This window comes from Pongo abelii, chromosome 10 (assembly GCF_028885655.2).
Source record: "Pongo abelii isolate AG06213 chromosome 10, NHGRI_mPonAbe1-v2.0_pri, whole genome shotgun sequence".
Taxonomy (NCBI): Eukaryota; Metazoa; Chordata; class Mammalia; order Primates; family Hominidae; genus Pongo; species Pongo abelii.
The window spans coordinates 110,116,242-110,143,432 of record NC_071995.2 but is presented as its reverse complement, the minus strand read 5'-3'; the positions used below and the strand labels follow the sequence as shown (position 1 = coordinate 110,143,432).

Genomic DNA, 27,191 nt, shown 5'->3' with positions numbered 1-27,191 from the left:
TGGCTGATTGTGTCATTTTTTTTTTCCCCATCAAAATCCTTGATTGATTTCGCTGGCAGAGCCCAGAGCAGGCTGTGCAAGGGCAGGGACTAGTGTGTGGTCCCACATGGCTGGTGCCCTGCCAGGCACGTTCTCACTTTTCAAGGCAGATGCTGGTCCCGTTTTACAGATGTGGAAACAGGCTCACTGAGGTTATGAAACTTGCCTGAGCCACATAGCTGGAGAGTATAAGAGCAGGGATGTAAATCTCTGAAATCCCGTGACAGGACAGAGTCTTCAGGAGGAATATGAGGGAAAATGGAACCCAAGGTTCCTTTTCAGAAGGGAGAGAAGGCAGGGAAAAGCCAAGGATTTGAAAGCTAACTGGGCTGAAGACCTGAGAGTTGGGAGGGACATTAACAATAATCCTGATCAGGATGGCAGATGGAAGAGTCGAAACTGTGCTTCTCACTGGTAAGTTCATGGAGGCTGTGCAGGGAGCTGGAGTGAAGAGGATTCTGGCACCAATGCAAGTTCAGAGGGAAAGAGTCTGTGACTGATCAGTAAAATCTGCTGTGAGCACCACGTGGCTGGTAGTGGCGCTCATGCCATGTATCCGCTCTCTGACTGATTGAGTCTGTCTACTGGGTTAATGAGGGGTTCACAGAAAGGGCTGGCTCAAGGTGGCCTAGCATGATGGACTTAAGCCCTAGGTCCTCTTCACGTGGACTCAGCTTGGGTCACAGGTCTCCCTTGCCAGCCTGCAAAAATCCTGTACATTTAGGAACATGTGGCTTAGGGTGAGCAACCTACAGTCCTCACGTTCAAGTTCAAGAAATGAAAAGTATGAAGATCGGAATCATGGCCCTTGTGAGCATCTAGTGCATGCTGAATAATTTTTTCCATCTCTTGTGGGACCGCAGCTGACAGATGGAGGCTGGGGAAGTGGCTCCCCACACAAGCTGAGTCAGGGCACTGCCTGTGGCATTTGTGACCGCAGCCACTGTACAGCATGGGGCAAAGAGTGGGGGAAATAGCGGGAGAGAAAAACAGCTCCAAGAGGGAGGGTCAACAGCAAAATGCTGGACATCCAACTGCTGATATGTCAGTGATTCCTCTGGACCCAGGGGAGGTATTCAGGGCACAAGTCTAAGAGGGCACTGTATGTGGTCAGAAGGAATATTCTGAGAAGCCACTTGGGGTAGAGGGTGAGGCCCTCAAGCAGGACACTGCAGTGAGAGGTTAGGCTGATTGCCAAACATCCATCCACCCTAAATACTTGGTCAAATTCAATCAGTTACACTGCCATAGGCTCTCAGGGAATAGCTAAACTTTACTGCCAGAGAGTGGCTGTGTGGCCTGATTTTGGCCAATAAGATGTGAGTTGGAAGAGTCTTCTTCCTTCCAAAACACACACACAATAAAATGCTCTTCACTGGCCAGGTGCAGTGGCTCACGCCTGTAGTTCCAGCACTTTGGGAGGCCAAGGCAGGCGGATCACGAGGTCAGGAGTTCAAGACCAGCCTAGCCAACATAGTGAAACACTGTTTCTACTAAAAAATACAAAAATTACCCAGGCATGGTGGTGTGCATCTGTAGTCCCAGCTACTCTGGAGGCTGAGGGAGGAGAATCGCTTGAACCTGGGAGGTGGAGGTTGCAGTGAGCTGAGATTGTGCCACTGCACTCCAGCTGCCTGGGCAACAGAGCGAGACTCCGTCTCAAAAAAAAAAAAAAAAAAAAAAAAAAAAAAGAGCTGTTTATTGTTCTCTGTGGGGAGGGAGAAGGGGAGTAAGGTCTGTGATGCCTGGAACTGTGGCAGCCATCTTGCAATTATGAAGTTGACCACTCTAAAGTGCCCCATACTGAGTTTGGCACACACTTCAGGGTGGTTCTGGGTAACCAACTGCAGGGCTGTTGTTGGCTCAGTGGGGTGCAGGTTGGGGCTAGAATGGGATTCTCTGTTACAGTAAAGGGGCCACTGCTTCTTATCCCTTCCTAAAGAGTAAACAAATATTGAAGGAAGATCATGTGCCCCTATGGCCCTGCATCTTGGATGTTGCTAAGTGAGGCTGCTTTGTCCCTACTATGTGCTGTGTGGCTAGATCTGGTGCCAACTGTCCGCTCCCCCTAACCCCTCCACAGATAACCTCACCTCACTCACTTTGCACAAACTTTGTTATGAAAAAGTTCCTGCGGCCAGGCACAGTGGCTCATGCCTGTAATTTCAGCACTTTGGGAGGCTGAGGTGGCAGATCATCTGAGGTAGGGAGTTTGAGACCAGCCTGACCAACATGGAGAAACCCCGTCTCTACTAAAAATACAAAATTAGCCAGGTGTGGTGGCGCATGCCTGTAGTCCCAGCTACTCAGGAGGCTGAGGCAGGAGAATTGCTTGAACCTCGGAGGTGGAGGTTATCCAGCCTGGGCAACAAGAGCAAAACTCTGTCTCAAAAAAAAAAAAAAAAAAAAAAAAAAAGAAAGAAAAAGTTCCTGCTACCTGTCCCAACTTCTAAAATCTCAGCATTCGACATGAAACTCTTCCAAGATGGTAAAATAATAAGTTGTCTAAGCCTAGCTGTAGGTTTTGCACTTTTCTGATGAAGACTTTTTTAAAAGGTGAGCAAAATATTTACAAGTCATTTGCAATCTGATAGGCAGACTATAGAGAGAACTCCTAAAACTCAACAACAACAAAAAACAACGTGATTTAAAATTGAGCAAAAGGCCAGGCGAGGTTGTTCATGCCTGTAACCCCAGCACTTTGGGAGGCTGAGGCGGGCAGATCACCTGAGGCCAGAGGTTTGAGACCAGCCAGGCCAACATGGTAAAATCCTGTCTCCACTAAAAATACAAAAATTAGCCAGGCGTGGTGGCGGGTCCCTGTAGTCCCAGCTACTCGGGAGGCTGAGGCAGAAGAATTGCTGGAACCCAGGAGGTGGAGGTTGCAGTGAGCCAAGATGGCACCACTGCACTCCAGCCTGGGTGACAGAGCAAGATTCCGTCTCAAAAAACAAAACAAAACAAATAGTCCGGGTGCGGTGGCTCACGCCTGTAATCCCAGCGCTCTGGGAGGCCAAGATGGGAGGATCACCTGAGGTCAGGAGTTTGAGACCAGCCTGGCCAGCATGATGAAACCCTGTCTCTACTAAAAATACAAAATTAGCTGGGCGTGGTGGCAGGCAGCTGTAATCTCAGCTACTCAGAAGACTGAGGCATGAGAATTGCTTGAACCCAGGATGGGGAGGTTGCAGTGAGCCGAGATGGTGCCACTGCACTCCAGCCTGGGGGTAGAGCGAGACTCTGTCTCCAAAAACAAAAAACAAAAAACAAAAAAAACCCACAAAAGACTTGAGTAGATATTTCTCCAAAGAAAATATATAAATGGCCAATAAGCAATAAGTACATGAAAAGATGCTCACCATCAGTAATCAGTAGCAAAATACAAGTCAGATTAGGATGGCTACAGTCAACACAGAAAATAACAAGTGTTGGCCAGAATGTGGAGAAATTGCACAACCCTTGTGCACTGTTGGTGGAAATGTAAAATGATGCAGCCACTGTGGAAAAAAGTGTGGTGGTTCCTCAAATAGTTACAAATAGAATTACCATATGATGCAGCAATTCACTGCTTGGTATATATCCGAAAGAACTGAAAGCAGAGTTTTTTGTTTTTTGTTTTTTTGAGATGGAGTTTCTCTCTGTCACCTGGGCTGGAGTGCAGTGGCACGATCTCAGCTCACTGCAACCTCTGCCTCCCGGGTTCAAGCAATTCTCCTGTCTCAGCCTTCCGAGTAGCTGGGATTACAGGCGCCCGTCACCATGCCCGGCTAATTTTTGTATTTTTAGTAGAGATGGCGTTTCACCATGTTGGCCAGGCTGGTCTCGAACTCCGGACCTCAGGTGGTCCACCTGCCTCGGCCTCCCAAAGTGCTGGGATTACAGGCGTGAGCCACCATACCCGGCAAAAGCAGGGTCTTGAAGAGACATTTGCATACACAAGTTCATAGCAGCATTACTCATGTGTCCATCCCAAGTGTCCATCAGTAGATAAGTGGATAAAGAAACTGTGATCTATCCAGGCAATGGAATATTTTTCAGCCTTAAGGGAAGGAAATTCTGACACATGCTACAACATGGATGAACCCTGAAGATATTAGGCTAAATGAAATAAGCCAGTCACCAAACAACAAATACTATATAATTCCACTTGTAGGAGGTATTACTTTGATGCAAAAGTAATTGCAGTTTTGCTATTAATGACAAAAGCCACAATTGATTTTGCACCAATCTAATACTAAAAGTAGCCAAATTCAGAGACAAAAAGTAGAAAAGTGGGTGGCAGGGGCTCAGGGGAGGCAAAATGGGGAGTTAGTGATTAATGAGGACAGAGTTTAGTTTTGCAAGATGAAAAGAGTTCTGGAGATGGAGGGTGATGATGGTTTCATTGTTATAAACGTTCTTGACACCACAGAACTGTACACTCAAAAATGGTTAAGATGGCAAAGTTATGGCCGGGCGTGGTGGCTCATGCCTGTAATCCCAGCACTTTGGGAGGCCGAGGTGGGCAGACTGCTTGAGCCCAGGAGCTTGAGACCAGCCTGGGCAACATGGCAAAACCCTGTCTCTACAAAAAACACAAAAATTAGCCAGGCATAGTGGTGGGCGCTTGTAGTCCCAGCTACTCAGGAGGCTGAGGTGGGAGGATTGCTTGAGCCTGGGAGGTGGAGGTTGCAGTGAGCTGAGATCACAACACTGCACCCCAGCCTGGGTGACAGAATGACCCCGTCTCAAACAACAACAACAACAACAACAAACTTTATGTGTATTATGTATATCTTACCACAATAATAATAATAAAAATAAAGGCGGGCCCATAGATTGTTTTTTCCAAGAGGATTTCCTGCTCCTGACACAGGGGCCAGCTGCCTTTGCGGTTCCCCTGTGCCTGGGGCTGAGAGCAGCTGAGGGCCGGGGCCATGGTTGCTACCCTGTTTTCATAGTCCAGGGGCACAGCTGTCATTGCTTCTCTAGTTGTGATGCTGAGAAATCCCAGGGCAGAGCACCCAGGCCCTCTAGACTGCAACTCCTTGAGAAAGGGTCCTCCCCTCTGTCCCTCCCTGGGGCCTGGCACAGAGAAGCCAATCTTTGCCTCCATCCCTCTCTCAGCTCCCCTGATTCTTCCCTCCTTGACTACAGCTGATCAGATGAGAGTTGGTCAGACACAAGCTGAGCCAATCAGGGTCCTGGGAACTAAGTTCGGTATCCCTAAGTGCTAAACTTAAGCGTTGATGGCTGAGCTACCCTTCTGGGACATGATGGCAGGGAGAGAAACAGCCAGGCCTTAGAGAGAACTAAGATCAAAATAGCCTGTGCGACACCTATTGAAGCCTGGCTGAACTTCCTGTTTTTGGGTTTTCGAAGATCTCCCCTGGATCCTCCCAATAAATATTTGCATAGTTAAGTGGGTTATAATTTCTTTCAACCCAACAGTTCTAGACTGTAAGACACCCAGTGAGTATCTGTTCTGTGCTCCTATTCTGTCATTCTCTTGTTTGCCAGTGTCCGTCCTAGGGGCTGGCACACCCAGGGGGCCAAAGAAAACCAATTGGATGACAAGTCCCTCTGAGACCTATGACAGTCAGTGGGGCTTAACCTTTAGTTTGTGTCCAAATCACCAGGAGTGCTTCTTAAAAATGCAGATTCCTGGGCCCTGGCTCCGTAGGTTTGGGCAGGGCCCAGGAAACTGCATTTTGAGTAGGATGCAAGGGATTCTAGGGCCACAGCTGAAGAAATGATAAGTTAGTGTGGTGGCAGCCTCTAAGATGGGCCCCAGGTGACCCGGTTTCCTGGTATTCACATCCCGGTATGGTTCTTTCCCACACTGAGTTATGGTGGGCCCATGTGGCAAACAGATTGCACTGGATGCAACAATGGGGCTTCCAAATCGAGGTCACAGAAGACACTATATCCTCTGCTGTGACTACTCCGGGGAAAGTCAGCCACCACGTTGTGAGGTTCAAGCAGCCCTGTGGAGAGGCCTCCTGGAGAACTGAAGCCCATAGCCAGCACCAACTTGTGGGCCATAGAAGTGTGCCATCTTGGAAGCAGATCCTTTAGTCTCAGAACAGCCTTCAGATGACTGCAGCCCTGGGTGATGGCTTAACTGTAACCTCCTGAAAGACCTACCAGCCAGAATTATCCAGTTATACAATCCCCAAATTCCCAACTCATGGAGATTATGACAGGTAAATGCTTATTGTTTTAAGCCACTCAATCTTGGCATAGTTTTTTATGCCGTAATAGACAACTAGTAAAAGTGATGCTATGATGATCGAATCCATTTTCCAGTTAAGGAAACTAAGTTTCATGGAAGGGCTCTAGAATCACCTGATAGTGGAGATTCAAACCCAGGCCAGTCTAAGTTCAAAGCCTGTACTTTCACAGCTATACCCTAGGGGGCTGGAGAAGGTCACAGATCAGCAAAGAGCTTAACTGTTTCTCCCTCTCATTGTGTGCACGTAGGGAAACAGACCTGGAGTGAGGAGTCACCATTGTTAAGGTCACCTGGCTGGCCTATCTGGGTGACGTTCCCTGCCCCAGGCCCCCTGCTCTTGGGATTGGGAGTGCATTCAGCGTCCCAGGTACCTGCAAAGGCAGCCTGGTTTCCATAGCGGCACAACTTGGAGCCTTGGCTGTGGGCAGGTAGGGCTTCAGAATGACCACATCAAGGGCCAGTCAGCTAGGGAGGGCTTGGTTTTGTGCATTTTCTAGGAGGTGATGGGATGTAGGGCTGCCTACTCAGTGGGAGGAGCTAAACTAGGAGGGAGGAAGGCACGGAGGCCTGAGGCTCAGGGCCTGCCCTCAGTGCTCTGGTGTGCCTTCTACCCAGGCAGATGGGACCTCCTAACCTCCTCAAAGTGCTAGACTGACCACAGCAACCCCCTGCCTCACACCTTCCATGGCTCCCCAGTGCCCTCAGGAGAAAGGCATATTTCCTGCCATGCCCCAAGGTGCTTCACAATTTGGCCCCATCCCTCTTCCTCCCCACTGCCCTACCTCAACTTCCAGTCTCCTTTGGGCTTCTTCCTCCCAGGTTCTTATCCCAGTTCCACCTCCTGCCTATGGTTCCTTCTGCACTCCTCCTCTACTTCTCCTTTCTAACTCTCGTCATCTTTCAGGCATCAGTTGGGATGCCCCGTCCTCCAGGAAGCCTTCCTGGACCCCACTACTTATACCTTCATGGCCTCCTGTGTTTCCTCCATCCAAGCTCTGAGCACACAATAGGTACTCAATAAATGCTTATAGCACTGAGCAGACAGCAGGTACTCAATAAATACTTAGCAGCTGATGAACAGTTGCCCAATGGCCCCCAGCTGGGCTCTCCACTCTCCTCTGTGCCCCAATCCAAACCTGCCTCTTCCTGGGGGCTATCCTGGCCTTCTCATTGCTCTCCAGCCCCTCCACTTTCCCGCAGCCCCCAGTGCAGAATTCCACATTTTGCTGCGCTGTTGCTGCCTGTTTCACCCCAGGGCAGTGGTGGCAGACACCCTGTCAACACCAAAGCTGATGACCCAGAACATGCTTCAGTCCCTGAAGCCCACAGGCACCCGCTCCCTTGGGTTCTCAGGTGGCTTGCGTGGTGCCAGACTCCACTCCTGCCAGCCTGGTCCCACAGGGGGCCACACCCTGGGGGTTTCTGACCTCCAACCTTCTCAAGAGCTGTGAATGAACTGAGGGTCCGAAAGGGTATTCTTTGGTTTTGTTTAATTTGAATCTTTACAACCACCTTGTGAGCAAGATGCCATTACCACCATCTCCACTTTATGGCTGGGAAACTGAGGCACTGTGTAGTTTAGGCATTTGCCCAAGGTCACACAGCTCTAAGAGGTGGAGCCAGAGTTGAAACCAGGCCATCTGGCTCTTGACTCCCATCTTCCTCCCCAGCTCTGAGGATAGGCCATCCGTCTGCCTGAAATGTCACATGCAATGGGCTGACTCAGGAGCTCCAGGGCTGATGGGGGCCTAGGCCCTGACCTGCCACCTCCCACCCCCACCACTCCATGATGGGGTGCCCAGGCGTCCCAGTGGGCTGTCCTGCTGGGCTTGGAGCAATTAGTTACCCTAACCGAGACGGGGGTAATTGTTTAACTTTCCCTGCAAGGATATACGGAAAAACTGGGGCAATTGGAAGATTTCCAGACAAAGGGAAAAGGGCTGTCTTGGGACAGCCACATGGCTGGGCTCATGGGTGAGTAATGTTTAGTGCCACTTCAGGGACTCTCCTGACATTATAGGTCACAAAAAACCCCTCCTGCAGCCTGATGCACACTATCATAGGCTGGAAGAACCTACCCCCTACTTACAATAACAATAACTAATAGTTATTGAGTTTTTTCTTTTTTTCCTTTGAGATGGAGTCTTGCTCTGTCGCCCAGGCTAGAGTGCAGTGGCACGATCTTGGCTCACTGCAACCTCCACTTCCTAGGTTCAAGCGATTCTCCTGTCTCAGCCTCCTGAGTAGCTGGGATTATAGGTGCACACCACCACACCCAGCTAATTTTTGTATTTTTAGTAGAGATGGGGTTTCACCATGTTGGTCAGGCTGGTCTCGAACTCCTGACCTCATGATCCACCTGCCTCGGCCTCCCAAAGTGCTGGGATTACAGATGTGAGCCACTGCGCCTGGCACTTTTTTTTTTAATAGTCTCACTTGGCCGGGCGTGGTGGCTCACACCTGTAATCCCAGCACTTTGGGAGGCCGAGGCGGGCGGATCACGAGGTCAGATCGAGACCATCCTGGCTAACATGGTGAAACCCCATCTCTACTAAACAAAATACAAAAAATTAGCCAGCGGTGGTGGCGGGCGCCTGTAGTCCCAGCTACTCGGGAGGCTGAGGCAGGAGAATGGCGTGAACCCGGTAGGCGGAGCTTGCAGTGAGCCGAGATCTCGCCACTGCACTCCAGCCTGGGCAACAAAGCGAGACTCCGTCTCAAAAAAAAAAAAAAAAAAAAAAAGGTCTCACTCTGCCCACCCAGGCTGGAATGCAGTGGCACAATGGCTCACTACAGCCTCTGCCTCATGGGTTTAAGCAATTCTTGTGCCTCAGCCTCCCGAGTAGCTGGGACTACAGGTGCCCACCACCACGCTTGGCGAATTTTTGTATTTAGTTATCGAGTTCTTACTGCCGTACAGTTTTATGCATATGCATATGCATGTATATTCTTCACAATGACCTGAGTTGGCTGCTGTGATACCCCCATTTTGCAGATGAGGAAACTGAGGCTCCAGTTATACAAGTAGGAAAGGTGTGATGCTATGTTGGTCAACAGGAAGCCCCTCTTGGCATTTTCCCATCGGGGCTGGGGGCACTAACCACTCACACACTGTACAGAGGTGGGCACAGCTTGCAAGCTGGTTCACTTGCTGATTTAGGGGTACAGTGCAGTTTTGACTCCTCATACCAGGCCCTGGAGTCTGAGCAGCTTCCACCCTGCTGCAGGCTGGTCCATAAGGCACACTTGCCAACCCAGATGCCCACAAGGCCCAGGCAGCTTACACAGTTGAGGGCTGAAGCAAATCATGGGCATGTGCCCCATCTAAAGGCAGCCAACCCTCATCTGGCTATTGTCACATTGGAACGTGGGCCCAGTGTGGCCAAGATCTTGACTATTTCCTAGAGAAGCTCATAATCATGCTTTTTAATGGGACATGCCCATTAAATGTTGGCCATTTTTTTTTTTTTTAGAGAGGAGGGTCTCACCGTGTTGCTCAGGATGGTCTCAAACTCCTGGCTTCAAGTGATCCTCCCACCTTGGCCTCCTAAAGTGCTGGGATTACAGGCCTGAGCCACCATGCCCAGCCAATGTTGGCAATTTAGAAACCAGGCTTAAATTTTTTTTTTTTTTTTTTTTTAGAGACAGGGTCTCTCTCTGTTGTCTATGCTGGAGTGCAGTGGCAATCATAGCTCACTGCAGCCTCAAATTCCTGGGCTCAGGCAATCCTCCCACCTTGGCCACCCAAAGCACTGGGATTACAGGTGTGAGCCATTGTGCCTTAAAAACTAGTTTTAAAAAATACCATTTTGTAAAACATCTCTGAGGGCCAGATCTGACCTCCAGTTTGTACTCCTAGCCCCAGAACAAAGAAGCAAGACACCCAGAATTATTATACAATTCTGTATTTAGCGACTCGTTTACAGAACGTGTTCCTTTTTTTAAAATTTTAAACAAAGTTCATCAATCTCTCATAGAAATGGTTTGTGTATGTGTGTGTGTGTTTTTTAACCGTTATAGGACGTGAACCTGACAAAGTTGTTCACGGGTCCACTAGCTTTAAGTACAACAGGATTTCCGTGTTCAAAAGACTATACTAAGTGCTTAATCAAATCCCGTCACACTAAAGCCAAATTTAGTTCTCTTGGAATCGGAGTCTGCGTATAAGCCTGGATTTCAACGTTGTGTTGGTTTCAACAGTAAAAAGTGATGTGTTCCCCCATGGTTGTCTAATTGCAACAGGGTGGTGTTGGCTAAAAGATGTTTCATTTGTTCCAGATTTGATGACTCTGAAAATTGGTCACTGTTTCCTATTGTCAAAATATAAAAATACCTTCATCTGGATAAAAATGTATACAGTGGAAAACTCTTCAATGCATAGCCTGGGTGTATGGAAAAGGTTTTCCTTCAGGGTTTGTGTTTTGTTGACTGTTTGATGTGGAGACTGCAGCCTGGGCTGGGTGTGAGAGTTGGGATTTCTGGAATGGTCCTTATCTGTCCCCTTCTGGTTGCCGGGTTTTGCCCATATGGTTTCAAAATGCTAGCTACATCTTTGAAACCTCCATCGGCCATCTCACCTGCTGGCATTACATCGGCATTGATTATATTCACCTTCTCATCTTCATTCTGGGGAGTCACCCAGTTCAGCCTTCCCATGGACAGTTTGAAAAAGGAAACGTAATAAAAACAAGGGAGAGAGATTCAGTAACCAATATGGTGGCCGTTCCATCCAAATTGGGAACTCTCACCCTAGAAACCATGCCAAAGATGCTGGAGTAAGGGCTCCTCTGAGTTGGGGGTTAAGTCTCTGCTCCCCAACAGGTCATGCGTTGGAAGGTAGGAGGGTAGATTTGGAGGCTGGGATATGGTGAACATGCTGCGATGAACTTGGCCTTCCAGAGTTCTGCATGGACTTGGAGTTGCAGATGCCTTCCAGAAACAGCACCACGGTCAACTTGAGAAAGAAGATGGCGAGAAGGGGAGCTGGGGTCTCTAGTTTGATGAATCTACTTTTTGGCGCTGGTTACTAAGCTTCAGTGGTCATGGGATGAGCAACACTGCCACTTTTGGAAAACACCAAGAGGGGAAGATGGCGGCCACAGTCTTGCTCTGGAATACCCACACTCCTACAAGTGGGGAAATTTCCTGGGTTGTGCCTATGGTTCACATGGGAAATGGGGTCGCTCTGGCTCAAACGCCACTCTCCAAGCACCTGCCCCATGCCCACCTTTCCAAAGGATCTGGAAACACTTCTTGTCTATAGATGGACAGGATGGATGTCTGACCTCCACGGCCCACAGGTTTCTAACTAGTGAGACCTGTGTAAGCAGTTTGTTCTGTACCATGCTACATCTCGTATAGGACGGTTGGGCCACAGCCCACATCTCTACAACATTTACAATGGCACGGACATTCTGTTATCAAGCTTGCAAAACAGACCACCAGAATGAAACACATCCTCAACGGCATCGAGGTTTTCGTTTAGAGTCTTTTGGACTTTCTCTTTTTAGCACAGTTTCTGGAAGGGCAGTAGCAATGCGCTGTGTCTCACAGACAGATGTGGAAAAAAATCGTGGTTCAAAGGTTATCTAAATTTTGGTCAGTCTTATAGTGTTTTGTGATGGCTTTGAATAATTGTCTTCTTTTAATCTCATCTAGTGGCAAAAATGACACAACTTCAGTGTATACTTCGCAACAGTTGTGACAGCATCCTGATTTTATAACTCTCTGTAATATCAAAACAGCATCAGCTGGGATAAATTCCAAAGGATCCTTTATTAAAATATCTAAAAGAGGTCTATAAATATTTATTTATTTTTCTAAAAGAGTTTTGGAGTTTTCAGGTGAATATGTGGTGCCATTTTGCTTCTGCCTCCTGCAGAGGGGTCAGGGTGAAGAGGGGCAGGGGGTGCAGAAAAGTGGAGGCAATGGCATTTGACCCACCTGCTCACACAACTTCATAGAACTAGGATTACAACAAAAAACGTAAACGGCATAACATTGCTGTCCACATTTTGATGGTTGAGTTCCTCCCTCCCTTACCCCACCCTGTCGAGGAGAGTGAGTGCGAGAAGGAAGGTAGTTACCAGGGTATCTCCCTTGCCCCCTCACCCTGCCTTCAGAACTCCCACTCCAGGGCCTCCTCCCGATTGGCAGCCCGCTCTAGTCGGTAAATGATGCTGTTCAGATTGGCCATCTTCTCGTGCCGCCGCTGCAAGTTGGGGTTCACCTTGGCACTGGGGTGCAAGGCTCCAGCCATGTCAGCAGTGGGGCTGGCACTCGGCACTTTGGCAGGGGGGGCGCCAGGTGGGGATGGGGAGATGGGAGCTGAGGAGGAGGGGACAGGTGACACAGACATCATGAGGCCTGGTGAGGAGGCGGCCGAGGGCGAGTTCAGTGACACCTCCAGGCTGCAGCGTGAGGACTCTGAGGCTGACTTAAAACTTAAAGGGTCCGGGTGAAGCCGCTCCCCGGCCTCACTCTCCTGGTGGGGATGAAGTGAGGGACAGTCTGGGGTGGATCCACCTGGAAGGAGGGGCCCGGGAGCCACTTTTGGGAGTCCGTCATTACCCGGAGGGTCGGGATGCTCCTCTTTGGGGGGACCTTGGCCTTTGTCCGGCTCCCCTAAGTCCTGGGGCTGGCTGCCTGCCTCTTCCTCGGCGTCCTCCTCCATCTGTTCCTGCTTGATCCTCACTTGGGCCTTGTCCTGGGTGGTCAGGGGTGTGCTGTTCTCCTCAGGGCCCTCCTGAAGCTCCAGTTCCTTCACGGTTGGCTTCTGGTCCTCAGTCTCAGAGTCAGGGCTCTGCGGAGTGGGGTCTGGGTGGGAGTGGCCTGGCGGTAGGATTCCAGGACCCCCACTTGGATCAAGGTCTGGCTCATCCTGGGTCCCCTCCACCAACATCTCCCGGCGCATCCGGGACCTGGGGCAGAGATGGCGGTGAGCCTGGGGCTGGACAGGGGACCCCCAAACCCTGGACTCCATCTGCATACATGGCATTTTGATCCCACCCACTGCCCTGGGGCTCTCTAGGCACTAAGCCTCCATACTTGCACCATCTTATTAAGTCTTCTCAACAACACCACAAGGTGGGCGCTACTATTATCTCCACTTCACAGGAAACAAGGCTCAGAGATGTTAAGTGACTTGTCCCAGGTCACACAGCTAGTAAGTAGCAGAACCGAGACTTGAACACACGACTACTGAATCCCAAAGCTCATGATCTAGACCTGTGCTGGCCAACACAGCAGTTACTGGCCATACATGGCTCTTGAGTGCTTGACATGAGGCTACTCCACATTGACATGTGCTGTAAGGGTACAATACACACCGGTTCTTAGGCTTAATACAAAACAAAGTGAAAGATCTCATTAATAATGTTTATATTGGGCTAAATCAAATAAATGATTATGATTAATTTTATCTCTTTTTTTTTGAGACAGAGTCTCACTCTGTCACCCAGGCTGGAGTGCAGTGGTGCGATCTCAGCTCACTGCAACCTCTGCCTCCCGGGTTCAAGCGATTCTCCTGCCTCAGCCTCCTGAGTAGCTAGGATTATAGGCATGTGCCACAATGCCTGGCTAATTTTTGTATTTTTAGTAGAGACAGTGTTTTGCTATGTTGGCCAGGCTGGCTTGAACTCATGACCTCAGGTGATCCACCCACCTTGGCCTCCCCAAGTGCTGGGATCACAGGCTTGAGCCACTGGGCCTGGACCCAATTATTTTCTTACAGCAAATGAAGTCAAGAAATTTTAAATAACTTGTCCAAGGTCATAGAGCAACAGGGGTTTCTGTTTCCTGAGCACCTTCAATGCTGTGGCTCCCTGGCCATTTATGTTAACAATAAAGTACACTAATATAGACTATTAGCAACTATACAGTTACGAACATAATAATAATGGGCGCTTATCATGTGTTGGGTACTAGGCTAAGCACTTTTTGTGGTTTTCTTTTTTTTTTTTTTTTTTTGAGATGGAGTCTCGCTCTGTTGCCCAGGCTGGAGTGCAGTGGCGCAATCACGGCTCACTGCAACCTCTGCCTCCCAGGTTCAACCTATTCCACTGCCTCAGCTTCCCGAGCAACTGGGATTACTGGTGGGCGCCACCATGCCAGGCTAATTTTTGTATTTTTAGTAGAGACAGGGTTTCACCATGTTGGTCAGGCTGGTTTTGAGCTCCTGACCTCAAGCAATCCACCAGCCTCGGCCTCCCAAAGCGTTGGGATTACAGGTGTGAGCCTCCGCACCCAGCCTGTTTATTTCATTTTCTGTTAGGTTGGTGCAAAAGTAATTGCATTTTCTGCCTTTTTTTTCTTTTTCGTGTAACTTTTTTTTTTTTTTTTTTTTTTTTTTTGAGATGGAGTCTCACTTTGTCGCCAGGCTGGAGTGCAGTGGGGGCACGATCTCGGCTCACTGCAACCTCTGCCTCCCGGGTTCAAGCGATTCTCCTGACTCAGCCTCCTGAGTTGCTGGGACTACAGGCGCACGTCACCACGGTAATTTTTGTATTTCTAGTAGAGACGGGGTTTCACCATGTTGGCCAGGATGGTCTTGATCTCTTGACTTCGTGATCTGCCTGCCTCAGCCTCCCAAAGTGCTGAGATTACAGGTGTGAGTTACTGCGCCCGGCCTTTTGTGACTTTTTTTTTAAACGGCAAAACCATTTTTTTTAAAAAAATGGCAAATCCTTTAAAATGGATCAAGAAACATTTTTTTAAAAATGGCAAAAACTAGCTGGGTATGGTGGCTCACGCCTGTAATACCAGCACTTTGGGAGGCCAAGGCAGGTGAATCACTTGAGGTCAGGAGTTCTAGACCACCCTGGCCAACATGGCAAAACCCCGTCTCTACTAAACAAAAACAGAAACAAAAGTGGCAAAACCTGCAATTACTTTTGCACCAACCTAATATAATAATCTCATAATGATACACTAGTCTGATTTGCACTGATAAAGGAGACCAGGCTGAGAGGGCACAGGAACTGGCATGGTCGCAAGGCTCTGAACCCAGCAGTCTGGCTTATACTTTCTTGCCCCTGCCTCCCTGCTCAGGTCCTGCGGGGCCCCATCCCAGGATCCTGGGCCTGGAGGAACTGTGAGGGGTCACCTAGTCCATACCGTCTCTCACTCCCCAATCCCTCCACAAAGGTGACCTTGCCCACCTTCCAGAGCTCTCCCCCATCTCCCTCAGTTCCCTCCAATGGGAAGAGCTTTGATGGGGAGGGACTTTGTCTTCTTTTCTGTGGTGTCTGGTACAGAGTAGGTGCTCAGTAAACATTTACCAAAGGAAATAATGTGTTCTTCTGTAATTATAACCCTTTGAGAGTGGAATTCTCTCTTCTCCTTTGTGCAAACTCCTATTCATCCCTCAAAACCCATCTCAAATACCACTTCTGTAAAGTTCTCCCCAGGCAGAATTCCCTTTTTCCCTTGGCCCCTTGTTCCTTCCTGTTTCACAGCATTTATTAGATTATAGTGAAATGTTCTGTTTTATGACTGTAAGATCCTTAAGGGCAGGGATTGGTTCATTATGCATACATTAGAAATGTTTGTTGAATGAATATGTTGGATAATAATGGAGTGCTCAGTTCCTGTGGGGAATCAGAGAGGAGAAGATGTCCCCATATCCCCCAGGGAGGGAAGGAAATGAGCAGTCTTTAAGGACCTATGTCATTTGTTATTTGGCAGTCTCTGCTCTGAGCCAGATGATAAACCATATTTTATTTTATTTATTTATCTGTTTGAGACAGAGTCTCGCCCTGTCACCCAGGCTGGAGTGCAGTGGTGTGATCTCGGCTCAAAGCAACCTCCACCTCCTGGGTTCAAGTGATTCTCGTGCCTCAGCCTCCTGAGTAGGTGGAATTACAAGCCCCTGCCTGGCTAACTTTCGTATTTTTAATAGAGATGGGGTTTCATCATTTTGGCCAGGCTGGTCTTGAGCTCCTGACCTCAGGTGATCCGCCTGCCTCGGCCTCCCAAAGTGCTGCGATTACAGGTGCGAGCCACTGCGCCCAGCCAAAACCATATTTTATACTGCATTTATACCCAGGGTTATTTCATTTGATCTACAATCAAGCATTGTGGGATAGGTATTAGGTTCCTTATCTGTAAAATAAGGGTGAGACGTGGAGAAGTAAAATGACTTGTTGGGGGATTGGGGACTGAGAGAGGGTATGGACTCAAGTCTATGGGACCCTGGTGCCCAGGAGAGAGGAGATGCTGAGTTGCTCCTCCCACCAATCTCCTTTCCTTGATTCCTTGGGGATCAAGAGACATTCTCTCCCCCTGGAATGGATGAGTGGATTTTCTTCTCTGGCACCATGTGGGCACCAGAGACTTTTCCTGCTCAGGAAGCTTGGCAGGGGTGGGGCGGGGGTTGTTCCTCAAAGATGGTCCCTGAAATCCCCTCAAGTGTTCTTTACAGGGGTCTCCTCCTTTACAGGGGTCTCCTGGGACTAAACTCCTAGGAAGCTCAACCTACTTCAGGCCAGTGACTTGTGAGACCAGGGAGTCAAGAGTGGGAAGAGCGACGGAAAGCAGCAGCCATTGAAGTAGGAATCACCCACTCTCCGAGGTGGTGGAGCCTGAAGAGGATACCAGGGGGGTTTCTTTTGGTTTCAGGGGTAGGAGGGGCCAGGAGCCCCAAATCAGGGATCCAACCTGAGGCTCAATGAATAGTCAGGGTTCCTCAGGCCTGTACCCCCAAATACCCTTCCCTGTCCCTTCTTTGAGGCAGACGCAGGGCAAACAGGGTGAAATAATAATAAAAATAATGACAATAATCATATCAATACCTGCCACATACTATGTGCTGGGTATTTTTTTTTTTTTTTTTTTTTTTTTTTTGAGATAGTCCCACTCTGTTGCCCAGGCTGGAGTACAGTGGCACAATCTTGGCTCACTGCAACCTCTGCCTTCTGGGTTCAAATGATTCTCCCGCCTCAGCCTCCCAAGTAGTTGACACTATAGGCATGCGCCACCACGTCCGGCTAATTTTTGTATGTTTCAAAGAGATGGGGTTTCATCATGTTTCCCAGGCTGATCTCGAACTCCTGACCTCAAGTGATCTGCCCACCTCGGCCTCCCAAAGTGTTGGGATTACAGGTGTGAGCCACCGCGCCTGGCCTACACGCTAGGTATTTTATGTAACTATGTTAGTCTATCAAATCCTCTGTGCAACTCTATGAAGTAGATCCTGCTACTGTCCACCCCATTTTACAGGTTAGAAGACTGAGGCTCAGGGAAGTGAAGAAGGCTCCACAGCTGAAAGTGATGGAGCTGGGATTTCTTCCACGTTTGCCTGTGTTTTAAATCTTTTTTTTTTTTTTTTTTTTTTTGAGATAGAGTCTTGCTCTGTCGCCCAGGCTGGAGTGCAGTGGTATGATCTTGGCTCACTACAGCCTCCGCCTCCTGGGCTTAAGTGATGCTCTCACTTCGGCCTCCCAAGTAGCTGGGACTACAGGTGTATGCCACCACACACAACTAATTTTTGTAGTTTTTTTTGTAGAGATGAGGTCTCCCTATGTTGCCAGGGCTGGTCTCAAACTCCTGGGCTCAAGTGATCCTCCCACCTTGGCCTCCCAAAGTGCTGGGATTACAGGCATGAACCACTGCACCTGGCCCCGTGTTCTATATCTAAGTGCCTATGTGATGGGGTCTCCCATCTCCCAGAGGCCATGTGGGGCTCCCTCCAGGCCCTGGGATGGGGAAGGGGTCCCACCTGGGTTCTGCCACCCGCCTGTGGATACGCCCCCATAGTCCCACCTGTAGTTGTGGAACCAGTTGATGACGGTGTTGGTCTTGAGGTTGAGCTGGAAGGAGAGGAGCTCGATGGTCTGCTGAGAGGGGTAGGGTTCCAGCTGATAGGCCTTCCGCAGCGCCTCCTTCTCCTCGGGTGCCAGCACCACCCGGGGCTTCTTGATCTGCAGGAGGCTCAGGTCCTGAGGCTGCAGGCAGGGACTGGGGCACTCTGAGCGGGTGGCCGGGGACTCACTGTCTGAGCCGGTGCTGATGAGGCCATAGCGACGTTTCAGGTAGGCTGGGGCCAGGAAGAGAGGGAGGGCTGAGAGATGGTGTCCCCACCCCATCAGTTCCTGGCCAGCAGGAGTTCCACGGTGGGAGTGCATCTGTCAGGCCCACTCAGAGGCCATCATGCCCTAAGCTTAGAGGCCCGCCCCCAGCCTTTCTCCCTCCTCACTCTCCTTCTGCATCTCCCAACCCCCAATCCCACGCCACAAGATGCTAGCTAGCCTGACCTCGCCAGCCCGGGAGCCCTGGCATGAGCGAAGACTCAGAAGCATTCCTCATGCATAGGAAGCACTTGAAACAGGGTGCTCTACAGTATTCTCTCTGTTTTTGTAGAGACAGGGTCTCACTCTGTCACCCAGGCTGGAGTATAGGGGTGCACTCATGGCTCACTGTAGCTTCAACCAACTAAGCTCAGACAATCCTCCTGCCTCAGCCTTCCAAGTAGTTGGGATTACAGGTGTGAACCACCACCCCTGGCTAATTTTTAATTTTTTTTATAGAGATGGGGTCTCTCTCTGTCACCCAGGCTGGAATGCAGTGGCACAATCACAAGTCATTGCAACCTTGAACTCCTGGGCTCAAGCGATCCTCCTGCCTCAGCCTCCTGAGTAGGTGGGACTACAGGTGCACGCCACCATGCCTGGCTCATCGTTTTGTAGAGTGTTTGAAATGCTTGTTTCCTGGTGCCGTAAAGAAATAGCACTTGAACATAAATTTAATTTACTCAGTGAGGCCATTTTTATACTTTCTGCAGAAAGGGTACACTCGCCAGCAGTTTTGCCACGAGAGTACACTGAACAAAGGAGACAGGGTCATTTATAACCTGATGCATCCACCCTACTGCTGTGTCCGGTTTCCACTGGCTGGAACAGGACTTCGCATGCTGTATTTGTCCTGATTGGCTAGCAACTTAGAACTTTTTAAAAGAGGCAAAGGCAGAGGAGAACAAAGGAAGGAGGAAGTAACTTGTGGAAAAAGTTGAGAAAGGTAAAAACACCTTTAAATAAAGAAGAGGAACAGGCTATGACCTAATGCTTGCTTGGACCACTATAAGCATGCCAGGGCAAATATTTAGGCTAAACCGTGGGAGCTAAGAACGTAAAGTACATTGATGTCTTTATCACGGCTAGCAGATATTTAAGAATGTTAGCACAGGTCTTTGAATAAATGTTGCTTCTAAGAGAAGTTACCATTTATTCCTAATTAAATGGGGAGGAAAGTCTTGGAAGAGGAAACTTTATTTTTTACAGAGTTAGAATCTCACTCTGTTGCCCAGGCTGGTCTCAAACTCTTGGCCTGAAGCAGTCCTCCCACCTTGGCCTCCCAAAGTGCTGAGATTACAGGCACGAGCCGCCACACCTAGCCTACGATATCCTCTAGATTGTCAGACGCATCCCTGCATTTCTGAACAGCCTTCGGTGGGCAATGGGTAGGGACAGTAATTTAAATGACTTACTGACTGCATGGCGCATCTTGACCCCAGATCATGAAGATGTTGGGGAGAAAAAAGCCCACTTTAGAATGAAAGAAGTAAGGTATGAGGGTCTTACTTAATCCTCACAGCAATGCTTTGTGGCTCTGAAAATGCATTTTTTTTTAGATGGAGTCTCGCTCTGTCGCCCAGGTTGGAGTGCAGTGGCACCATCCTCTTGGCTCACTGCAACCTCCACCTCCCAGGTTCAAGCGATTCTCCTGCCTCAGCCTCCCAGGTAGCTAGGATTACAGGCATGCATCACCATGCCCAGCTAATTTTTGTATTTTTAATACAGATGGGGTTTCACCATGTTGGCCGGGCTGCTCTCGAACTTCTGGCCTCAAGTGATCCATCCACCTTGGCCTCCCAAAGTGCTGGGATTACAGGTGTGAACCACCACACTGAGCCAGCTCTCTTATTTTCAGAAATAGAGAGTAGCCAGCTCTCTTATTTTCGGTAACTAGCTTGAGGTTGTCACACAGCAAGGAGGTAGAAGGTCAAGTTCTCAACCACAGCATTGTCTGATGACGATGGCCCAGCCCTAGGTGCTCTCCACAGTCTGGCGTGTCCCTGGGTCATCACACGACCTGCCCTCACGCCCTGGATGGCAACTTCAACTGCTCCTATCTTATCTTCCAATGGACTTTGAATCTTTGGAAATATAGAGGAATCCTTGATGCATAGCATGAGACTGGGTGCCCAGCTCAATGCCAGCTTATCTTCCATCCAAATACTAACCAGGCCTGACCCAGTTTAGCTTCTGAGATCAGTGTTCAGGGTGGTATGGCTGCAGACAATGCCAGCTTATCTTATCAGGATATAATGTCTGACAATGTGAGAACTTGCACTCTCCTTGCCCAGCCCTACAAGAGACGGTTCCTGGTCCTGTCCTTTGTTATGTAGAATCTGGGTAATGGTCCAAGGGCTGATCTACAAAACAGGGGGTTGAGGCAGAGGAGGGAGGGAGGTACACAGAGTTGTGGGAAATAGACAGCTGGGGCTGGCAACAGACTTTGGTGTAGCTTCAGAGGTGTGAAAGGACACCAAGAGATGGGGTTTCCTTTTGTTTCTTTTTTTTTGAGACAGAGTTGCTCTGTTGCCCAGGGTGGAGTGCAGTGGTGCGATCTCAGCTCACCGCAACCTCCACCTCCTAGGTTCAAGTGATTCTCCTGCCTCAGCCTCCCAAGTAGCTGTGATTACAGGTGTGCACCACCATGCCCAGCTAATTTTTGTATTTTTAGTAGAGACAGGGTTTTGCCATATTGGCCAAATTGGTCTTGAACTCCTGACCTCAGGTGATCTGCCCGCCTCGGCCTCCCAAAGTGCTGAGATTACAGGCGTGAGCCACCGCACCTGGCAGAGTATTGGCTTTTCATGGGAGAGGTAGTAAATATTTACAAATTTTTTAAAAAATTGGAGATGGGGTCTTACTGCACTGCGCAGGCTGGAGCGCAGTGGCTATTCACAGCTTTGATCATAGCACATTGCAGCCTTGAACGATCCTCCTGCCTTAGCTTCCCAAGTGATCCTCAAGCAATCCTCCTGCCTTAGCCTCCCAAGTGATCCTCAAGCGATCCCCCTGCCTTAGCCTCCCAAGTGATCCTCAAGTGATCCTCCTGCCTTAGCCTCCCAAGTGATCCTCAAGCCTTAGCCTCCCAAGTGATCCTCAAGTGATCCTCCTGCCTTAGCCTCCCAAGCAGCCAGGACTACCCATGCCCTGCCACTGCGACAGGCTGTAAATATCTTCACTGCTTTCAATTACATTGTTACATTGTTTTTCAAGGTTGCTATTTCATGCAGTCCCATACCAGGCTGAGACTTGACCATGGGGGCCCTGGGTTTATGTGGGTTACAGCTAGATACGGTTCTGGGGAAAATCTGAGACCCAGTGCTGGGGCCCATCCCCTGCCCAAGTCTTACCTTTCTTCTCCAGCTTCTTCATGTCCCTCAGCTTCTCCACGTTATGTGGGTCATTGAGCCACAGCTGCATGCGGACAAAAGGCTCCCGCCCCTTCAGGCTCAGCTTGTGCCAGGGTTTGGGCCGGGACAGCAGGTCAGACACGGAGCCCTGTGTCAGACCCAGGATGCTTTCCCCAAACAGCCGCTGCCCTGGGGATAGGGAAGGGGAGTAATCTGTTACCCCAGGCTGGGCAGAGAAGCCTACTCCCAGGAGAGACATGGAACAGGCCAGAGACACAGGGGAGAGCCTTGAGGCTATCTCCACTGACTCCAAAGGGAGGGCCAGAGACGGCGGAGGACCCACACCTGATGTGAAGCCGAGGGGGGTCTGTCTGTAAAAGAGATTTGGGGGCAGGACGAGGCAGCAACCAACAAAAGAGCTTTTTTTTTTTTTCTTTTTTTGAGACAGAGTTTCACTCTATTACCCAGGCTGGAGTGTAGTGGCATGATCTTGGCTCACTGCAGCCTCCGCCTCCCAGGTTCAAGCAATTCTCCTGTCTCAGTCTCCCGAGTAGCTGGGATTACTGGCATGTACTACCACACCCGGCTAATTTTTGTATTTTTAGTAGAGATGGGGTTTCCCATGTTGGCCAGGCTGGTTTCAAACTCCTGACCTCAGGTGATCCATCTGCCTTGGCCTCCCAAAGTGCTGCAATTACAGGTGTGAGCCACTGGGCCTGGCCCAAAAGTGCTTTTTTAACTTAAGAGGTTCTTCACTCCTAGGAGATCCATGAAATTGTCTGCCAACATCATACACACAAATTTGTATCACCATGTTGGAGGATAATTTGACAGATTCCATCCCAGTTTTAAATGTGCACAGCTTCAGAGCAAGCAGTTCCACTGCCTGGGATAGCTGCACTTGCCCAAGGTCACACAGATGCACACAGACTTATTTTTAGAGGCAGCAGGAAAGTGAAAAAAGCCAAAATGCCCATCAGTTGGGTAAAAAACTGTGGCGCATCCATGGCCTGAAACACTTTCCAATAGTGAAAAAGAATGCGGGTAATAGAATTATTCTAACGTGGAAGGGTGTCCACAAAATAGTGTTCATTTTTCTTTTTTTTTTTTTTTTCTTGAGACAGGGTCTCACTCTATCACCCAGGCTGGAGTGCAGTGGTGTGATCTCAGCTCACTATAACCTCTGCCTCCCAGGTTCAAGTGATCCTCCCACCTCAGCCTCCCAAGTAGCTGAGAACACAGGCTTAAGCCACCACACCTGGCTAATTTTTGTATTTTTATTTTTCATTTTTTTGGGGACAAAGTTTCGCTCTATCACCCAGGCTGGACTGCAGTGGTATGATCTTGGCTCCTTGCAACCTCTGTCTCCTGGGCTCAAGCCATCCTCCTGCCTTATCCTCCCGAGCGGCTGGTACTATAGGCACACACCACCACACCCAGCTAATTTTTCTATTTTTTGTAGAGATGGGGTTTCGCCATGTTGCCCAGGCTGGTCTGGAACTCATGACCTCCAACAGTCCTCCCGCCTCGGCCTCCCAAAGTGCTGGGATTACAGGTGTGAGCCACCACACCCAGCCTAGTGTTCATTTTTCAAAAGCAAGTTGCAACGCAATATTTGTATCATTTCGTCTATACAGAAAAAAAGGAAAGGAAATTAAGTGTATATATATATGTTCTTACATGTGTTCAGAAAGTGTCAAAGAGACATTAAAAAACTGAAGTGTGGGCTGGGCATGGTGGCTCACACCTGTAACCCCTGCACTTTGGGAGGATGAGACGAGAGGATCACTTGAGGTCAAGAGTTCATGACAAGTCTGGCCAGCATGGTGAAACCCCGTCTCTACTAAAAACACAAAAATTAGGCAGGAGTGGTGGCTCACGCCTGTAATCCCAGCTACTAGGGTGGCTGAGGCAGGAGAATCGCTTGAACCTGGGAGGCGGAAGTTGCAGTGAGCTGAGATCGCACCACTGCACTCCAGCCTGGGGCCTGGGTGACAGGACGACGCCATCTTAAAAAAATACACACACACACACACACACACACACAACACTGGAGTGTGACTGAGAGGCCAATGGGGAGGGATTTATTTACTTTTTTAGTAACTTTTTTTTCCCGTATTGTTTGGTATATTTTAAAACAATGAATGTCCTATTTTTATAATAGAAATTGTAGTGAAAATGTTGGGGTTTGCGTACATCCCTCTGGGAGGGGGGCATCACCTGCTTTTAAGACTCAGAGGAATTTGTGTCCCAAAAAGGGAAAGAGCCCTAGAAGAGATTTTTCCACTGTGGCCCAAGAGGGCAAAGACTTCAGCACTGGGTGAGGACTGAGCGGGAGTTCCGCAGTGACTGGGGTTCTCCACGTCTTCCTGGAAAGAAGTTTTTAAAGCCGTGGGCTGAGAATTCCAGGTCCTCTCAGACCTGCATTCACTTTGTCCCATCCCAGACCCAGGTCAGAGCCAGATAGATGCCTCACACAGGGTCCTGGATGCCCTGGGGCTGACTCCAGTGCCCTGGGATCTCACCGTGGACACTGTTGTCTTTTTTTTTTTTTTTAATTTAACTTTTTTAGAGACAAGGTCTTCCTGTGTCACCCAGGCTGGAGTGCAATGGCATGATCACAGCTCACTGCAGCCTTGAATTCCTGGGCTCGTGGGGTCCTCCTGCCTCAGCTTCCTGAGGACTACAGGCATTCACCACAATGTGTGAAGTTTGTATGCAGAAGTTTGCAGCTAATTTTAGGAAGCTTTTTAAAAAAATTTTTTTGGAGATGAAGTCTCACTCTGTTGCCCAGGCTGGAGTGCAGTGGTGCGATCTCGGCTCACTGCAACCTCCATTTCCTGGATTCAAATGATTCTCCTTAGCCTCCTGAGTTGCTGGGATTCCAAGTGCATGCCACCACACCTGGCTACTTTTTGTATTTTTAGTAGAGATGGGCTTTCACCACGTTGGCCAGGCTGATCGGGAACTCCTGACCTGAGACGATCCGCCCGCCTCGGCCTCCCAAAGTGCTGGGATTACAGGCGTGAGGCACCGTGCCCGGCCTATTTTTTATTTTACTGATTGACTGATTTTTTTTTTTTTGAGACGAGGTCTCACTCTGTCACCCTGGCTGGAGTGCAGTGGTGTGATCTCAGCTCACTGCAACCTCTGCCTCCCAGATTCAAGCGATTCTCCTGCCTCAGCCTCCCAAGTAGCTGGGACTACAGGCATGTGCCACCACGACTGGTTAATTTTTTTGTATTTTCAGTAGAGACGAGGTTTCACCATGCTGGCCAGGCTGGTCTCGAACTGCTGACCTCAGATGATCCACCTGCCTGGGCCTCCCAAAATGCTGGGATTACAAGGTGTGAGCCACCATGCCCAGCCATTAATTTATTTTAGAGACAAAGTCTTGCTCTGTTGCCCAGGCTGGCATGCAGTGGCATGATCATAGCTCACTGCAGCCTTGAACTCCTGGGCTCACACGATTCTCCTGCCTCGGGCTCCTGAGTTGCTAGGACTACAGGCATGCACCAACACGTGTGAAGTTTGTATGCATGGAGTTTTCAGCTAATTTTTAAAAGCTTTTTTAAGATATGAGATCTTGCTATGCTGCCCAGGTTGGCCTCAAACTCCTGGCCTCAAGCGATCCTCCCTCCCTGGCCTCCCAAAGCACTGGAATTACAGGTATGAGCCACTGGGTCCCAGCTCCAGACACCTTTGCAAGGCAAGTAGGAGCCAACCCAGGTGGGAGGCAGCCTGTCCGATTCCCACCCGCTCCGTACCTAGATTGTTGTCTGTGAGGACCTCCTTCACCCTCTTGGTGATGGAGTACGTGTCCAGCTCGGGGGACATGGCCACGATCTCCTGGATGCCCCCTGGGGCCTGGCTGCCTGAGTACATCTTCCCGCTCAACGAGGAGCTGGAGCGGCCCTCTGGCTGCTGGTTCTCCTTGCTGCTCTCCAGGGACAGGCTCAACGGCTCCTGGGAGCTCTTCTCAGGCTCTGTGGGGCTGGGGGGTGGGGATGGTGAGGACCTTGGTTCTGTGGGACTGGCTGTGGGCCACAGAGAAAGAGAAGGCGGTTACTATAATCTGGCACAGACACATCCAGTTTCGGGAGGCTTGCTTCTTACAGCCAAGAGTTGCCAAACACCCATTTTGCAACCACTGTAGTAATAATCGCTCAGGTAGGGACCACCCTGGATGCTAAAACTAGTGGATGAAAGTTTGATGAGGACTGGACTGGGATTTTTACAAAGTCTCCAAGTATCTCCCCACATGATGCTTAGCAATTTTTTTTTTTTTTTTTTAAGACAGAGTCTCGCTCTGTCACCTAGGCTGGAGTGCAGTGGTGTGATCTCAGCTCACTGCAACCTCTGCCTCCCGGGTTCAAGCGATTCTCTTGCCTCGGCCTCCCAAGTAGCTGGGACTACAGGCATGTGCCACTATGCCCTGCTAATTTTTTATATTTTTAGTAGAGACGGGGTTTCACCATGTTAGCCAGGATGGTCTTGATCTCCTGATCTCATGATCCGCCCACCTCGGCCTCCCAAAATGCTGGGATTACAGACATGAGCCACCACACCTGGCCGATGCTTAGTAATTACAAAGGGAAAACTAGCCACTTTACAGTACAGAGACCTGGTTGGACTCTCTCTCTGTCACCCAGGCTGGAGTGCAGTGGTGCGATCTCGGCTCACTGCAACCTCTTTCCCAGGTTCAAGCAATTCTGCGTCAGCCTCCTGACTCGCTGGGATTACAGGCACTGGTGGACACCATCTTAACCAATGATCCAAGTTACTATCACCAATCACAGGACAAGTCAGCAACGTGGGCCTCCTGAGAGGATGGCCTGAGAAGGACATGGCATCACTTCTGCGATATCCCCAGCCCCAAGTACACAGCCCAAATCTGATTTCAAGGGCACATCAGGCAACCAAACTCAGACTGTCCAGGAAATAACAGCCTCTACTCTTCAGAAAGGGCAACACTGGAAAACAAAGAAAGGCAGAACTGTCCAAATCAAAACAAAAACTAAACACAAGTGATCTTGAATCTCATCCTGCATGGGGAAAAGAAATTTACGTATTTTATTTAATTAATTCATTTTGAGACAGCGTCTTGCTGTGTTGCCCAGGATGGAGTGCAGTGGCTTGATGATAACTCACTGCAACCTCGACCTCCTGGGCGCAAGTGATCCTTCCACCTTAGCCTCCCAAGTAGCTGGGACCACAGGTGTGCATCACCATGCCCAGCTCATTTTTCTTTTTTTGAGACAGAGTGTTTCACTCTGTCTCAAAAAATTTCACCCAGGCTGAAGTGCAGTGGCATGATCTCGGCTCACTGCAACTTCCACCTCCCGGGTTCAAGAGATTCTTGTGCCTCAGCCTCCTAAATCACTGGGATTATAGGCGCATGCCACCACACCTGGCTAGTTTTTTGTATTCTTAGTAGAGACGGGGTTCCACCATGTTGGCCAGGCTGGTCTCAAACTCCTGGCCTCAAGTGATCTACCTGCCTTGGCCTCCCAAAGTGCT

General features: G+C 49.4%; 1 protein-coding gene and 1 long non-coding RNA gene across 6 annotated transcripts in view; one reads left to right on the top strand and one right to left on the bottom strand.

Moving 5' to 3' along the window:
* The first annotated feature begins 5,954 nt into the window (after nucleotides 1-5,954).
* LOC129049345 (uncharacterized) lies at nucleotides 5,955-17,048 on the top strand. Its single transcript, XR_008512395.1, has 3 exons — nucleotides 5,955-6,224; nucleotides 14,608-14,746; nucleotides 16,692-17,048. It is a non-coding gene; the product is annotated as an uncharacterized LOC129049345 (long non-coding RNA).
* CUX2 (cut like homeobox 2) overlaps nucleotides 10,059-27,191 on the bottom strand; it is a 316,815-nt gene continuing 299,682 nt past the window's right edge. For 4 of the 5 annotated variants that reach the window (XM_024257429.3, XM_054528247.2, XM_054528246.2 and 1 more), the window contains 4 exons: nucleotides 25,439-25,708; nucleotides 21,672-21,860; nucleotides 18,014-18,287; nucleotides 10,060-13,173 (listed from right to left, as the gene is read on the bottom strand). In XM_024257429.3, coding sequence (XP_024113197.2) covers nucleotides 12,372-13,173; nucleotides 18,014-18,287; nucleotides 21,672-21,860; nucleotides 25,439-25,708 — 1,535 coding nt within the window. In that variant the 3' untranslated portion in view covers nucleotides 10,060-12,371. Of the gene's footprint in view, nucleotides 13,174-18,013; nucleotides 18,288-21,671; nucleotides 21,861-25,438; nucleotides 25,709-27,191 lie in introns of all 5 variants that reach the window. The other variant, XM_054528252.2, reaches the window with a different exon arrangement.